At 33.3% G+C, this 15,419-nt stretch overlaps 1 protein-coding gene across 1 annotated transcript in view; it reads left to right on the top strand.

Moving 5' to 3' along the window:
- LOC143062016 (uncharacterized) overlaps positions 1-15,419 on the top strand; it is a 71,248-nt gene that overhangs the window by 51,690 nt on the left and 4,139 nt on the right. The window contains exons 11-12 of the mRNA XM_076233869.1: positions 3,628-3,729; positions 5,487-5,602. Coding sequence (XP_076089984.1) covers positions 3,628-3,729; positions 5,487-5,602 — 218 coding nt within the window. The remainder of the gene's footprint in view (positions 1-3,627; positions 3,730-5,486; positions 5,603-15,419) is intronic.

Below are 15,419 nucleotides of genomic sequence, written 5' to 3'. Positions count from 1 at the left end.
ACGAAAATTCCAGTTGAGGTTCTAGTTGTACCGAACATCGACAGCCCGTTAACCAATTCCATCGGTAATGACATACGACAGTTTAGCATTTCAATCAGCCCGATCATTCCATCGTTTCTATGACAGTTCGCATTATCGAAAAGATATACCATACCTCTAACAATCCTAATCTTTCAACGACTCTCCGTAGATAAAAAGAAGACTACTGGATTAGACAATTGGGAACTGCGACACCTTATGGTTGCAATGAAAAAATTGATGGTATAGGTATTCTATCTAGTCCTTTTTGTAAGTCGGTGAATGTGATGAATATTTTCAACTCGACTTCTCGACGTAGACGCAGTCATGGTCATCGTCATTATACATCACCTTCTCTGCATGATGTATCTATTAATGACTTGCTGCCATTTATACAAAAGCCGTTAGGTATTCATCACATTCGCACGAAACTTTATTCATTACTCCTTTTAAAACTTCATTCTCTGTTCAATTTATGTTTGGAATCCACTGTTACAAACCCTCATTCAAACCAATACAAACTTAGAAGCTATAATTTCGGATATTGCAAGTCACAGACTTTTCAAGCCAGTCCGCATTGGAAAAGATGAAAAAGAGAAAAGATCTTTCCTTAATCTTTCCTTTGCCAACAAAGGTCTCGATGGCGTCAACTTAGGCAATATCCTTTATCATAAATTAGTTTAATCGAAAATACCTCCTTATTTCAAAGACCAGTCTGTACCAATCATTTCTTATACCTATACCAAACTATTGCAACTAAAATTTTCAATTACAAACACGTTTTGCAGGATCTCAATATTGACGACTTCAAGTCTAAACCTCCTGATTGCACTTGTGCTAGTTCCCAATTCATATATAATCCTGCTGGCCACGTTATTACTGGTGACCTCAACATTGTTAATAACACTTCTCTACGAAATGTGTTATCGAAAGGTCCGAAATATCGTGAGCCTAAATCCATCAATTGGAAATACAACTTTAAAATTTTGATGGATTCAGTCGAGGATTATGCCAGGCAATGGGCTAAGCGCGAGAAGGAAGACGTAGACACTCTTTCCGAATGGTTTAAGGCAGTGAGGTCGTTGATACAAATCAGGATTAAGAAACTGAATGGGTCTATCAATGCCCATGCTACGTCAATCTTTAAAGACCCAAATCTTGCAAAACACCTATCCTACCTCCATGACAAATATGTTGTTGTCCTCGCAGATAAAGCCCCAAACAACCTCGTTTTTGTATGTAAGACTCATTACATTAACTGCTTGATAAACGAATTAGGTATTGACAATTCACTTTGAAACTCAACATATACCCTCACGACACTTACCAAACAGGAAATCCTGGATAATCATAGGTCTGTTTTATGTTCCTTTGGAATTTCAACCAAAGATGAAGAGCTGGATCTTCCATCACTGTATTGGATACCTAAACTACATAAGTGTCCTTACAAACAACGGTATATTGCTGGGTCTTCGATGTGCTCCACGAAACCTCTTTCTAAATTATTAACATCTATTTTATCAGCAATCAAAGACGGGCTTCAAAGTTATTGTGAAACTGCCTATTCTACAGGTGGCGTGAATCAGATGTGGATACTTAAAAATTCCAAAGATCTTTTAGAGTACATACAATCTAACTCTCTTTCATCTTGTAACAGTATTAAATAAAGGCAACAGGAGTATACCGCTGTTCAAACTCATAAATCCATGGACAAAAAACAAAATCGGGGTAACAAACTAAAACTGACGGAAACGCATAAATATAAGAGGAGAACAACGACACAACACTACAATGTAACTAACACACACAGAAACGGACCAAGCATCAGTCAAAATCCCACGAGAATTACAAATATAACATCAAAACCAAATACATGAATTTGGGATAGACAAGTACCGTGACACGTCTTATCGTCTTAAAAGATTTGACTTTTCTACTCTTTACACAAGTATTCCACATTCCAAACTAAAAGACAAATTGAAAGAGTTGGTATTGCTTTGCTACATAAAAAAGAATGGCCAACGTAGATACAAGTATCTTGTCTTAGGGAGACATATTCAATGTATATAATTTTGCCTTAAACGGTGCAGAGGCACCGAAAATAGATGCGGTGCGTCAAATCCAAACTTTGAAGCACCGCTAAACTTGCCTACTGCTAAAAACGGATTAAGTTAAAAGGAACTATTAAATAAATACTGATGCAACCGGTGCAATTTAGTTTGACTATCGGTGCCAACAAAATAAAAGAATGGTTTCTAATAGAAACACACAAATAAAAATACCTAAAAAGCCATAATTAACTTAAACTATCAGGCAAACGTACCATCGCTACATCTTAAGAAATATTCTGCTGCGACATTAAAGAAATAATTCAAGTGAAGCTCTAAGCGACTAAAATTAACGTGTCTCAAGAAAGTGAACTACGAAGAATGACGTCACGAGTACGCTGACGTCGCTTTATATATAGAATAATATTAACCAATCAAATAATTCGGTTTGCGATCTCCGGGCAAACGTGCTGATTTGCGCAAAGATGGTGGTTCTACGTATCCTCCGGGCACTTATGCACAATATTACAAATAATTCAGACTTCACAAAGGATCCACACCTAACTAGATGGATAAATAAATATATTACAAAGCTAGTAATGCAGGATATAAGTAGTGACATAATATAATATAAGTGAAATTCCCAATTGAAGTGGTTCATGTCCCGACAAAAATGGACATTCTGAACTGCAAGTTAAAGGTAAAAGTAGACAAAATCTACAGTATGAGAGCTAATAAATACATAAATAAGTGTTTAAACAATATAGAAGTACACAATTTCATGATTTCTACAACATCAAGTCATAATTATTACACAACAAGCGTAAACTACTAATTTTGGGGTCCTTACAACATGTAAAAACGACATGTAAACTCATCAATTTCCGGTGACATTCCAGAAATATACTCTAACATCAGATGTAAACAAACGGATAATTTACAATGGAACCAGAAGGCATTTAACAGGGTTGTGAATAAGAAAAATATCTTAACAATAATAAATATTAACAATATAACATTTGAGACCATTTTAACATATTTATGGATCATAAAAAGGACATAATGAGGGACCAATTTCTGGCCGGCACAATATTATCATATAGCTCAACTGTTATGTTTTTATACAACCTTGGCTACAAATATTCGGCTTTGGGCGTTCTTGAAGGGACTTCCAGCAAAGATTTTCGAACTCAGGGAATTTATAACATGTTGTTGTCATTGTTTCCAATTGCTAAATTCGATGAAAATTTGAACTTTAAACGGACACCATTATCATTTAGTTAGCTGTACCGAAATACCTTGACAAAATTTCAATTTTTGTTTTCTATTCATGACATCTTCAAATGTAGTTTATAATTGATGTGTTTTCTTCGCATGGGAAACACCCAGTTGTAATGAGTAATGAAGGACCTGCGTTTTTATTTCCGTAGTAACAAATTGGCATTTTGGTGGGGTTCGTTCTGCTTGTCGTTCCTATTTTTTATATGTATGTTAGTCTTTGACTTATTGTTTTTTATTGTCAGCTGTTTTCATTTCAGTTTAATATAGATTTTGTTTTCAGATATAAGCCTTCTGGTGTATCCGAATGGATTGATTATTCAGGGGAGAAATATGATTTAGAAAGTATTCTGGCATTTTTACACACCAAAACCACAACTAGAAGGTATATAACCACAATGCTTTAATTAATGTGTCAATAGTTTGTTCAAATCTCAAATATTGAGGTATCAAACAAAAACTATTTAAAAAAACGTGATAAGAGAGAGCAATATATCTTGCACGTAAAAGAGACACTTGTAGATCCCGACAAAAAACAACAGGTTTATGCCGCTACAAGGCAACACTTTGTTAAAAGGGATTAATATAAATTGTCATAACTTGTTTCCCAATCCACTATAAATAACTATGTTTAAACTCGCTAGAAAATTGTATTTCACAAACACTTTAATCGTAGTAATTCTACTATTCTAAATTGATAGTACAAGTTACAATTTAAATTGTTGTGGTATCTATGATAAGTGTCATGCGTAATTCCTTGTTCTCAAAAGGTTTATTTTAAATAATTACTCGCCTTCTTCCTATTATTATTTAAAAGTTATTTCCTATATTAATTTGCCCCTAGATTACTCTCTAAGTTAATGCAAAAATTCTGGGGTAGTCTTTTTGTAATGTAAAACAAATATTTAAATCTGCTTATACAGTATTGTATATCTCTACTAAGTGAATGTTTGATGTTTTAAAATATTATTGACCCTCACATAATATGCGATAATGTTTTTAAGAAAACACTTTATATATAACTAGTAGATATTAACAGATGTAATATAAGTGCTATTGAGACAATCTCCATCCAAGTCATAGTTTGTAAAAGTAAACAATTATAGATCAAAGTGCATTCTTCAACACGGAGCTTTGGCTACACCAAACACGAAGCTATAAAGGGCACCATAAATTTCTGGTGTAAAACCATTCAAACGTGAAACAAAGGTCTAGGCTATATAAAAACGAGTAACGGGAAACACTTTTAAACCACATCAACAAACGATAACCGCTGAACATCAGGTTCCTGACTTACCAGAGGAACAAACAAATGCAACGGGTTCAAACGTTTTAAAAGGTACCAATGTTCACCCTTTTCTGAAACAATAGTGCTCCATCACAACATAGAAAGACACTCTATAAAAAAGTTAAATCACAAAAATACTGAACTCAGAGGAAAATCAAATCGGAAAGTCCCTAATCACATGGCAAAATCAAAGACAAAACACATCAAAAACGAATGGACAACGACTGTCATATTCCTGACGTAGTACAGGCATGTTTAAATGTAGAAAATGGTGGATTGAATCTTGTTTTACGGCGCTAAACCTCTTACTTGTACGACAGTCGCGTCAAATTTAATGATATTGATAATGATGCGTGAACCAAATAAACAGACACAGTCAGTAAAAATGTCGCAATTGAAGGTTAAAAGTCTAATTCGGTAAATTATCAATTGAAATGGCTTAAAAACATTAACGGTACTAATTTTCCTGCACCAGATGCGCAATTCGACAATACATGTCTATTCAGTGATGGTCGTTGCCAAACTATTTGAAATCCAAAGCTTTTATAAAAGATGAAGAGCTCTAATCCAAAAGGTCCAAAAAGTATAGCCAGATCCGTGACAGGAATCAGAGCTTTGCATGAGGGAGATACATTTCTTAATTTATGATAATTTGTAACATTCTGTAACAGCAAATTTTAATAGCACAAAAAAATCCGTATGTTCATGCCAGTACCGAAGTACTTAACTTAATCAAAATACGGATTAACATAAAAACTTTACAAGTGAACAGACCCTAAACGAATAAAATAGATCTATGACACAATGGAATGCAAAATCAATAAAATAAGGGGTGAGATTAATTTTATATTTAGGTTAATCAGTGATGAAAATGGCATATCAGATGGAAATAGAGACACGTATTCTAATAATCTTGGTATCATTGGTAGAAAGCGGCGTGAAACCAGAGAAACCTTTGATGGTAATTTAGGTAAAAGATCATTTAATAACTAATTTGAAAGAAAGTATTGCTATGGAAATATTCAATATAGACAACCAGAATGTCTATTTCAGCTATTTCGTGTTGTTTCCATGATCAATATGGTCATTTACATATATTGCAAGAGAGAAGAACAGTAACAATAGAACATTGAAAACAAACTGATCATGCAATGGCACGAAAAACGTAACACGATCAAAAGACAAACAACAGTCTACAAAACATAACATGGAAAACAAGAGACTGAACGATGAGAACCCCTCAAAATTCCGAAAATAGGGATATAATGTATAACTGTGGCTTGTGTCTTTTCCTCGCCTTAATTTTGATATACAATAGAGGCGAAAGATACCAACTTGACATTAAAAAATAAACTAATAATTTCGTGACTGAAAAAAAAACTTTCATACATTGGTACACAAAACACAAAGTAGAAATATAAAGACTAACTATACGAATCTCACCGAAAAATAGGTGTGATCTCATGTGCTGCGGCAGCGTGAGAAGATCGAACTTCACATGTGGCACCAGTTTTAGTTCTTTTATACGTATAAACCGGCTACTTTTTCTTTTTTTAAGTATTTTTCGGTAGGTCACATTCGTGGAAAAGAAGAACGCGATTTTGTTAGGACAATTGCTAAATATCTGTCGTCATCTGTCAAACAGATTTTCGAAAACGGTCGTTCAACTCGTGATGGCGTCTAGAAATTTTCGGAAGAATGGTTTCAAGCAGGGTGTTTGCCTAGCCATTACAACCATGTTCAACAAACCAATTTTTCTAATATATGTCTCAATATATGTTTTTTTTCAAAGCAATTCAGTGTTTATAATATTCCGTTGTTTTCCTCTTATGTATTTATCTCGATTTTGGATTTTGCCCCCCCCCCCCCAACGCTTTATCGATTGATGACTATTGAACAGTGATATACTGTTCCCATTTTTTAATATCACCTCTAGGAAATTTTTATTTAAAAACCTCCTTGTAAGCAGTAACCCCTATATAGAAATCACGATAGGAAATACAGTATTTTTTTTATTTCAATTCATTATAGTCAATTTCTAGATTTCCAGACAAATCCGTTTTATCCTTTATTTCAAGTTCGACAGAATAGATGAGTTCAACAACAAAACTAAACTTTAAATCATAAAGTTGGAAGAAATCATCTATACAGCGGAAATGTAGTTCACGTATGATGCTAGATTATTTTCATTCTTCATAAAAAGCTCCCGTATAAGGCAGCATTATATGAATAAATGAACAAATCAGAAAGAGGAGGAACACAGAAATAAAGCATCTTTATTATTTCAGTTTTCAAAAATATTAAAGAATAATCAGAGTGGGTACAATGTATCCCTCCTGAGATAATATTCTTGTATCTACATTCTTTTTCTAAATTCAGTCATCAAGTGTCAACAATAATGTTTAGTTTGTGGTTGAACTATATCGTATGCATCGATCAGCCTGAACAATAATTACCTGTGTTTAAATTCTATTATACTTCATACTTCGACTAGATTTTAGTGCCTACTTTTAAGATATTTTTGCCATTTATCAACAAGAACTACTGAGTTTAAAACATTTTGCAAACTAAACTATTTGCCTATCTATACACTGTAATTTTAGCATATTAGTAGTTTCTGAGGGAAAAGGGGAGGTACATATACTGACTCACCCCTTGAAGCAATTGAATGCTTAAATGTTAACAAGGAAACACAATTGAATTTCAGTTTTATATTAATTTCTACATAGTATTAATGCTGTGTTAAAAAGAGGGACAGTCAGACTCATAAATAGAAAATAAACTGACAACGCCTGGCTAAAAGTGTAAAAGACAAACAGACAAACAATAGAACACATGACTCAACATAGAAAACTAAAGAATAAACAACACGAACCCCACCGATACTAGTGTTGATATCAGGTGCTTCGGACGGGTAGGCAGATCCTGCTCCACATGTGGAACCCGTCTTTAAGGTTTGCAATTTACATCATGATATCTTCTAGTAAAAGCCCTTGATGGCGGAATTGCACGTGGGCAAAATGCCATAACCCATATTCAGTATGAAGCTATAGTTACTTCAATTATATCTTTTTTCGACCAATTAAGCATTGAATACCAGATTTCAACTAAATTAACTTGTTTTCCGGAATTTTCACCAACATAAGTAAAGTATCAATGTCAAGACAAAGATATTTCAAGGTTGTTGTTGATCTAACTCTTTTGTTGTCTGCCAATGGCACACATTAATCCCTACGAATTTTCATAAAAGTCTCCATCAACACCTCACAAGTATTATTTGACTCGGGTCCATAAAATATAAAATCATCTAAATAATGATCGAATGTGTATAGACTAGACTTTTACTGTACAGCTCAGTGTAAAAAGAGGTAGAAAATCGTTCAAAAAGCTGACAGGAGATACTTAATCCTTAGGGTAAGCAATTATTATGTAAATCTTTTGATAACCATCAAAAGATCAAAATTTGCCTGATTCATAATCAAGAGTCAGAATGCTTGTCAAATATTAATCTTTCTGATTTTCGCACGCTATCCGAGACCCGAAATTATGTTTAAAACATATATTGACTTTTATATTATAACCTAAATCCAAAAGTTTACCCCTCAAGCAGGACCTGCTCATACACCCTATTTGTATAATCCCCAAGATACCTTTGTAATTCAATTGTGTTTATTGGAATCCACCCTATATCCAATAGGTGAAGCTTCTGTTTGTACTCTGAAAGTACTTCAATCTAAATTTTATACAAAATTGTCAATATGAACAATATCATAAACTTGTTGCTTCTTAAAGATACAAACAATCAAATTCGTCGAAATTGTAAAATTGAGAATGGAAATGGGGAATGTGTCAAAGAGACAACAACCCGACCATAGAAAAAACAACAGTAGAAGGTCACCAACCGGTCTTCAGAAATTCTCGCACCCGGAGACGTCCTTCAGCTAGCCCCTAAACAAATATATACTAGTTCAGTGATAATGAACGCCATTCTAATTTCCAAATTATACACAAGAAACTAAAATTAAAATAACACAAGTATAACAAAAGCCAGAGGCTCCTGACTTGGGACATGCGCAAAAATGCGGCGGGTGAAACATGTTTATGAGATCTCAACCCTCACCCTATACCTCTAGCGAATGTAGAAAAGTATATGCATAACAATACGCACATTAAAATTCAGTTCAAGAGAAGTCCGAGTCTGATGTCAGAAGATGTAACCAAAGAAAATAAGCAAAATGACAATAATACATAAATAACAACAGACTGCTAGCAGTTAACTGACATGCCAGCTCCAGACTCCAATTAAACTGATGGAAAGATTGTGATTTCATCATATGAATATCAGGTACAATCCTTCCCGTTAAGGGGTTTAGTATCATACCATCAAACAAATATGAGAAGAATAAACCCGTATCATGCCAACAACTGGTTTTTTAATAAATGTGTTTAGTTCCAATGAGAAGACCCTATAAGTGAATCGATATTAACACCAAAATATGCAATCTTTAATGACCTGATAACAGTATCGTAACTATATCCCTTCTCAATAAGTCTATTTAAAGGTTTTGTTAGTTTCTGACATTTTTGTCCTTTATATAGATAAAGGCAACAGTAGTATCCCGCTGTTCAAGCTCATAAATCCATGGACAAAAAACAAAATCGGATTAACAAACTAAAACTGAGGGAAACGCATTAATATAAGAGGAGAACAACGACACAAAACTACAATGTAACTAACACACACAGAAACGGACCAAGCATCAGACAAAATCCCACGAGAATAACAAATATAACATATAGAATATTTCCATAAAAAAATTGGATGTGAAATACCTGAACGTATACGAAGTCTGCATGTTGAGCTATATTTACGAATGATGTCCTGATACCGATGATAAAATTTAGTAAATGTTTTGACTAGTTTGTGATATCGAAAACCCTGGTGTAATAATTTTTCAGTAATACATAAATTTCTCTCGTTAAAATCTAAAACATTGTTACATACACGAGCGAATCGTACAAGTTGAGATATATAAACATCGCAGGATGGTATTAAGCTTTCCGTTAGTGATATAGATAACAAGATCGAGGAAAGGGCAGTGGTCATTGTTAGTATTAGCTTTATTTAAAGTAAATTCAACGGGATAAATTACTTTAGTATACATACTAAAGTCGTCATTATTGAGAGCCAAAATATCATCCAAATATCTAAAAGTATTATTAAATTTGTGTATCAGATGTTGTTTCGATGGGTCTTTGCTGATTTTTGTCATAAATTGTAACTCATAGCAATACAAAAACAGGTCCGCAATAAGTGGTGCACAGTTAATCCCATTGCATTTTGCTAAAGAATCACTTCATATATTGACAAGTATACGATTTAGCATTGAGAGGATACTGCACCGAGCTGCTGCAACGTGCCTGAAGTCTCGGTCTAAACTGAAGCCTAGGTTGCTGAAATCTTGCATTTCCGCCTACCCTATTAGGAAATACCTTTTGTCTGGGGCACTGCATAAGTTGGTGCTGATCAAAACCTCTTAAAGAAGAATAAGTATAAAAACATGATTGATTAATGCATATACCGTGGTAATTGAATGCATATCTTTACAAGCGCCCCGTGCTTATTTTGGCTATACTAATAACAAACGGGAAAAGAAACATCTAAAACTAACAATGGCATGGTTCCTGATTTGGGACAGTCGCTGAAAACGGTGGAGTTTAATTTTTTGTAAGATTCCATCCCTTTTTCTAAACCTCTAGACAATTAAGGATAAACAAACACACAGAAATACGCACAGCAAAACTCAGTTTAAAGGATGTTCGAGACCGTTTTCATAATAGGTAACAGATAAAATGGCAATGATAAGTTAACTGAACAAAGGACTACAAGCAGTTACTGCCATGCCACAAACAAATACCATAACAAATTGGATGGAAAATACTTAAACATAGAAATCAGTTATAGGTACGGTCCTTGTTTTCGTGACATAATCATTTAAAAATTGGACTAGACTTTTTATTCATTTAGCATTGGCTCTTTTTTTTTAAAACTGAAAAAAATAATAAGGATTTAATAGGATTTTCAAGAATTACTTGGTAAACTACGAATGTATAAGTAATGAAATTATTAACAGAAAAGTAGAAGTAAGCGTCGAACATTTTCATCGGATACATGGATAAATCTAGAAGATACCCAGTATCCGACAAAACGTCAAAATTAAGAGAAGCAAACATCTTATACCAACTGATACTATTTTAATTACTATTTTGATATTTAATGTTAAATTATTTAGGGTTATATCTCGTCTTTCTATTGGTATATACCAGATAAGTGTTTAGTTTTGACTATATGTGTTCACTTCTGTTCTCGTACAAAGATTTTTTTTTTAAAACAAAAAAAAAACGTCCTCCACTTATACTGTATACCTTACAACATAATCATTTTCATCAATCTGTACATTTTAATACCAAATACAATGAAAGTCCCAACTATGTACTGGCTTCCGAGGTTACCCAAAACTCATTACAAATATAGATTTATTTCGTCTTCAAGCCATTGTACCATTTCTAAATTGTCTATTCTTCTTACGAGTACACTTGGTACAATCAAAAACTTAATGATAAATTGTTCAAATAAGTCCTTAAAAAATGGTGAAATAAATTACTTTTGGAGTGTCAAAAACTCGTTGAGAGTACTTGATAAGCTGTATGATTATATTGGTGATTTTGAATCTGTTCAAAGTTTTGATTTTTCTACCCTATATGCAACATAGCCTCACATTCTCATTAAGAAACAAATCACACACCTAATTATATAGGCATTTAAAAAGCCAGAATGCGAATACATATGTTAAAACTTTTTCAGGTCATTTTTATTAGCAATAAACAAGAGAACTGTGTCAATTGGACATGCTTTCATACTATATCTGCCCTTGAATTTTTTATAGATGAAATTTTTGTCCGCTTTGGAGATTCCGTATATCGTCAAGTGATCGGAATTCAAATGGGGATTAACTGTGCCCCACTTATTGCGGACCTGTTTTTGTATGATGAGATACAATGTATGACTAAAATGAACAAGGACCCATCGAAACAACATCTGATACAAAACGTTAATAATACTTTTAGATATTTGGATGATATATTGGCTCTCAATAATGACGACTTCAGTGTGTATACCAAAGAAATTTATCCTGTTGAACTTACTGTAGGTGTAATACCACCAAATCATGGTACATCACATCCAATTGTATACGAAAACAGGTCGAAAAAAAATGATCCCATAAATTTGACAATTGTAGGTTATTAATCTTACATTTTATTGCAGTAAAACATTTCTGTGTTTTAAACATATGTCTTGGGTATTTCAAAGAACCATTAATTTTTTTTTATTTGGGATTTTTATATTTTTATAGAATATTTTGGAAACTTCAGGTTACATGGTTACTAAACCTTGTATACAGATTAAATTAGGGGAAAAATTTGATAGGTTAACTTCCAGTGATGGTTGTTTTCTTATATGCGATGAAATGTTATGTGAATTTTGTTCTATAGTACTGGACAGGATAAAACTTTCCTCATGCGAAGTATTTCTTCATTTGAAACAAAGATTAATTCTGCACATTTTTTTTTAAAAATTGCAAATTTAACAAAGACTAATAGGAGAAAACCAATGGTGGTATTACACCTGTGGATAAAGCTTATACTAACAATTACCACTGCCCTTTCTTCGATCTGGATATCTTAACCATTAACGCTTAATACAACAATTTATGATAAAAGAGATGATTTTTCATTTCCTATCGTTAATTATCCATTTTTAGATGGTGACGTTTCCTTTTCACCATATACGATGTTTATATATCTCAACATTTACGATTCGCTCGCGTATGTATCAATGTTTTAGATTTAACGAGATACTGTGTCAACTGGACATGCTTTGATACTATATCTGCGCTTGAATTTTTACTTGATAACATTCTTGTTCACTTTGGAGATACCGTATATCGTCAAGTTATTGGAATTCCAATGGGGACTAACTGTGCACCACTTATTGCGGACCTATTTTTGTATTGTTATGAGTTACAATTTATGACTAAAATTAGCAAAGACCCTTCGAAACAAAATTTGATACAATACTTTTAATAATTTTTAGTATTTTAACAATACTTTTAGATATTTGGATGATATATTGGTCCAACGACACAGTTATCGTCCTTTGGTTTTCGTTGTCTACGAATATAGTCCATAGTGTAAACAGTGTATAACTTGCATGTTTTATTTAATACACTTTCCCAATTTATTTCTTGATATTAAATGCATGAAATATTAAGTAGAGGGATGTAATTACATCTTAAAAACATTTGGGTGCTGAATCTTTATGTTAAGAAGTGATTTGGTCCAGTTCAAAAAGGTCAAATTTTATCACCTCTGAAGCTGTCAAACTGAATTGTACACCCCCTTAACACAGAATTGTCAATATTTTGAGTTAGAGCTGGTAGAAGTTTCTATAATTTTGATATTATTTGTCTGACTGGTAGTACACTACACTGTAAAAATCTTTTTAAGAAAGAGCGGGTGCGATTTTTTAAATTTGAATGTATTGTCTAAAAGAAATGCACTACGAAATAACTGTGTTCTCGGGCCTATTGGCATTCAATAATGATGACTTCAGTATGTATACTAAAGAAATTTATCCTTTTGAACTTACTTTAAATAAAGCTAATACTAACAATGACCACTGCCCTTTCCTCGATCTTGATATCTATATCATTACAGGGAAGCTGAATACTAAAATTTATGATAAAAGAAATGATTTTTCATTTCCTATCGTCAATTATCAATTTTTAAAATGGTGACGTTCCCTTGTCACCCTCTTATGGTGTTTATATATCTCAACTTGTACGATTCGCTCGTGTATGTTACAACGTATTAGATTTTAGCGAGAGAAATTTATGTATTACTGAAAAGTTATTACACCATGGTCTTATATCACAAATAAGTCAAAAGATTTACTAAATTTTATTATTGATACGAGAACATCATTTGTAAATATCACTCAACATGCATACTTCTTATACGTTCAGGTATTTCAAATCTAATCTTTGATGGTAATATTCTTTACAAAGCACAAAAATGTCAGTATTCACCTCAGAGCTAACAAAACCTGTAAACAGACTTATTAAGAAGGGATATAGTTACGATACTGTTGTCAGGTCATTAAAGATTGCATATTTTGTCTTTGATATTGATTCACTTATATGGTCTTTGCATCAGAATTAAACACATTTATTCAAAAACCAGTTGTTGGCATGACACGGGTTATGTTCTTCTCATATATTTTTGATGGCATAATACTAAATCCCTAATGGGAGGGATTTTACCTGATATTGATATGATGAAGACATGTTGTACTGTTATACCACTGTATAATTTAGTGGTTGTTGTTTGTTTATGTGTGACATATATGTTTTTCGTTCAATCTTTTATATAAATAAGACCGTTAGTTTTCTCATTTGTATTCTTTTACATTGTCATATCGGGGCCTTTTAATAGCTGACTATGCGGTATGGCTTTTACTGTGCGTATTGTTATGCGTTTACTTATCGACTTTGGCTAGAGGTAAAGGGGAGGATTGAGATCTAAAAAAAAACATGTTTTACCCCGCCGCAATTCCGCGCCTGTCCTCTGGCCTTTGTTAGTCTTGATAATTTTAGTTTCTTGTGTATCATTTGGAGTTTAGTATGACGTCCATTATCACTGAACTAGTATATATACTTATTTAGGGGCCAGCTGAAGGACGCCTCCAGGTGCGAGAACTTCTCGCTGCATTGAAGACCTATTGGTGACATTCTGCTGTTGTCTATTCTGTTATCAGATTGTTGTCTCTTTGACACATTCCACATTTCCATTCTCAATTTTTACATTTTGCGGCATTTTGTTACAGGTAATTGTTGTTTTCTGACGTTGTTCAACATCTCTCAGTGTCATAGATGTGTTGATATGTCTTTTGATCAAGTTAAATCATTTATATTGATATTTCATAGATTTTTATAGTGTGTTTTTTGCGTTGTGATGATCCGCTTTTGTTCAAAAGGGTGAAGGTTGTTATCTATTAAAACGTCTAAACCCGTTACATTTGTTTGCACCTGTACTAGGTCAGGAATCTGATGTTTAGTAGTTCCCGTTTGTTAATGTGGTTCATACGTGTTTCTCTTGTCACGTTTTCCCGTTTGAATGGTTTTACACTAGTCAGTTTGTATGCCCTTTATAGCTTGGTGTACGGTGTGAGCAAAGACTCCGTGATGAAGACCATAATTTGACCTATAATGGTTTGCTGTTTCAAATTGTGACTTAGATAGACAAATGTCTCATTATCATCATACAACATATTCTCATATCTATATAGAATCGAAATGATTTGGTTGGAATACTATTAATAACAAACAACAAATCTCAATGATAAACTATTTGTTGTTTTGTTATTCCTTTGTTTTCCTCTTATAGTTGATGTATTGCCATTGAGTTTATCTTTGAACCAGGATTTTTTTCTATAATCGATTTATGACTTTGAACAGCGGAATACATCTGTTATATTTACTAACACTCAGTACCAAATGCTTATCATTGAAGATCGACTCAATACACCACTTGTTCTATTTATGGTTTGGTTTGTTTTGCTCCATCATTGGTTTTTAAATGAAATAGAGAATGGAACGGAGAATGTGTCGAAGAGAAAACAATCCGACTAAAAAAAAGAAAAAAGCCGAAGGCCAACAATGTGTCTT

This window comes from Mytilus galloprovincialis, chromosome 2, assembly GCF_965363235.1.
Source record: "Mytilus galloprovincialis chromosome 2, xbMytGall1.hap1.1, whole genome shotgun sequence".
In the NCBI taxonomy this organism is placed as follows: domain Eukaryota; kingdom Metazoa; phylum Mollusca; class Bivalvia; order Mytilida; family Mytilidae; genus Mytilus; species Mytilus galloprovincialis.
The sequence above is the reverse complement of the archived record's forward strand: the minus strand, read 5'-3'. Positions and strand labels throughout refer to the sequence as shown.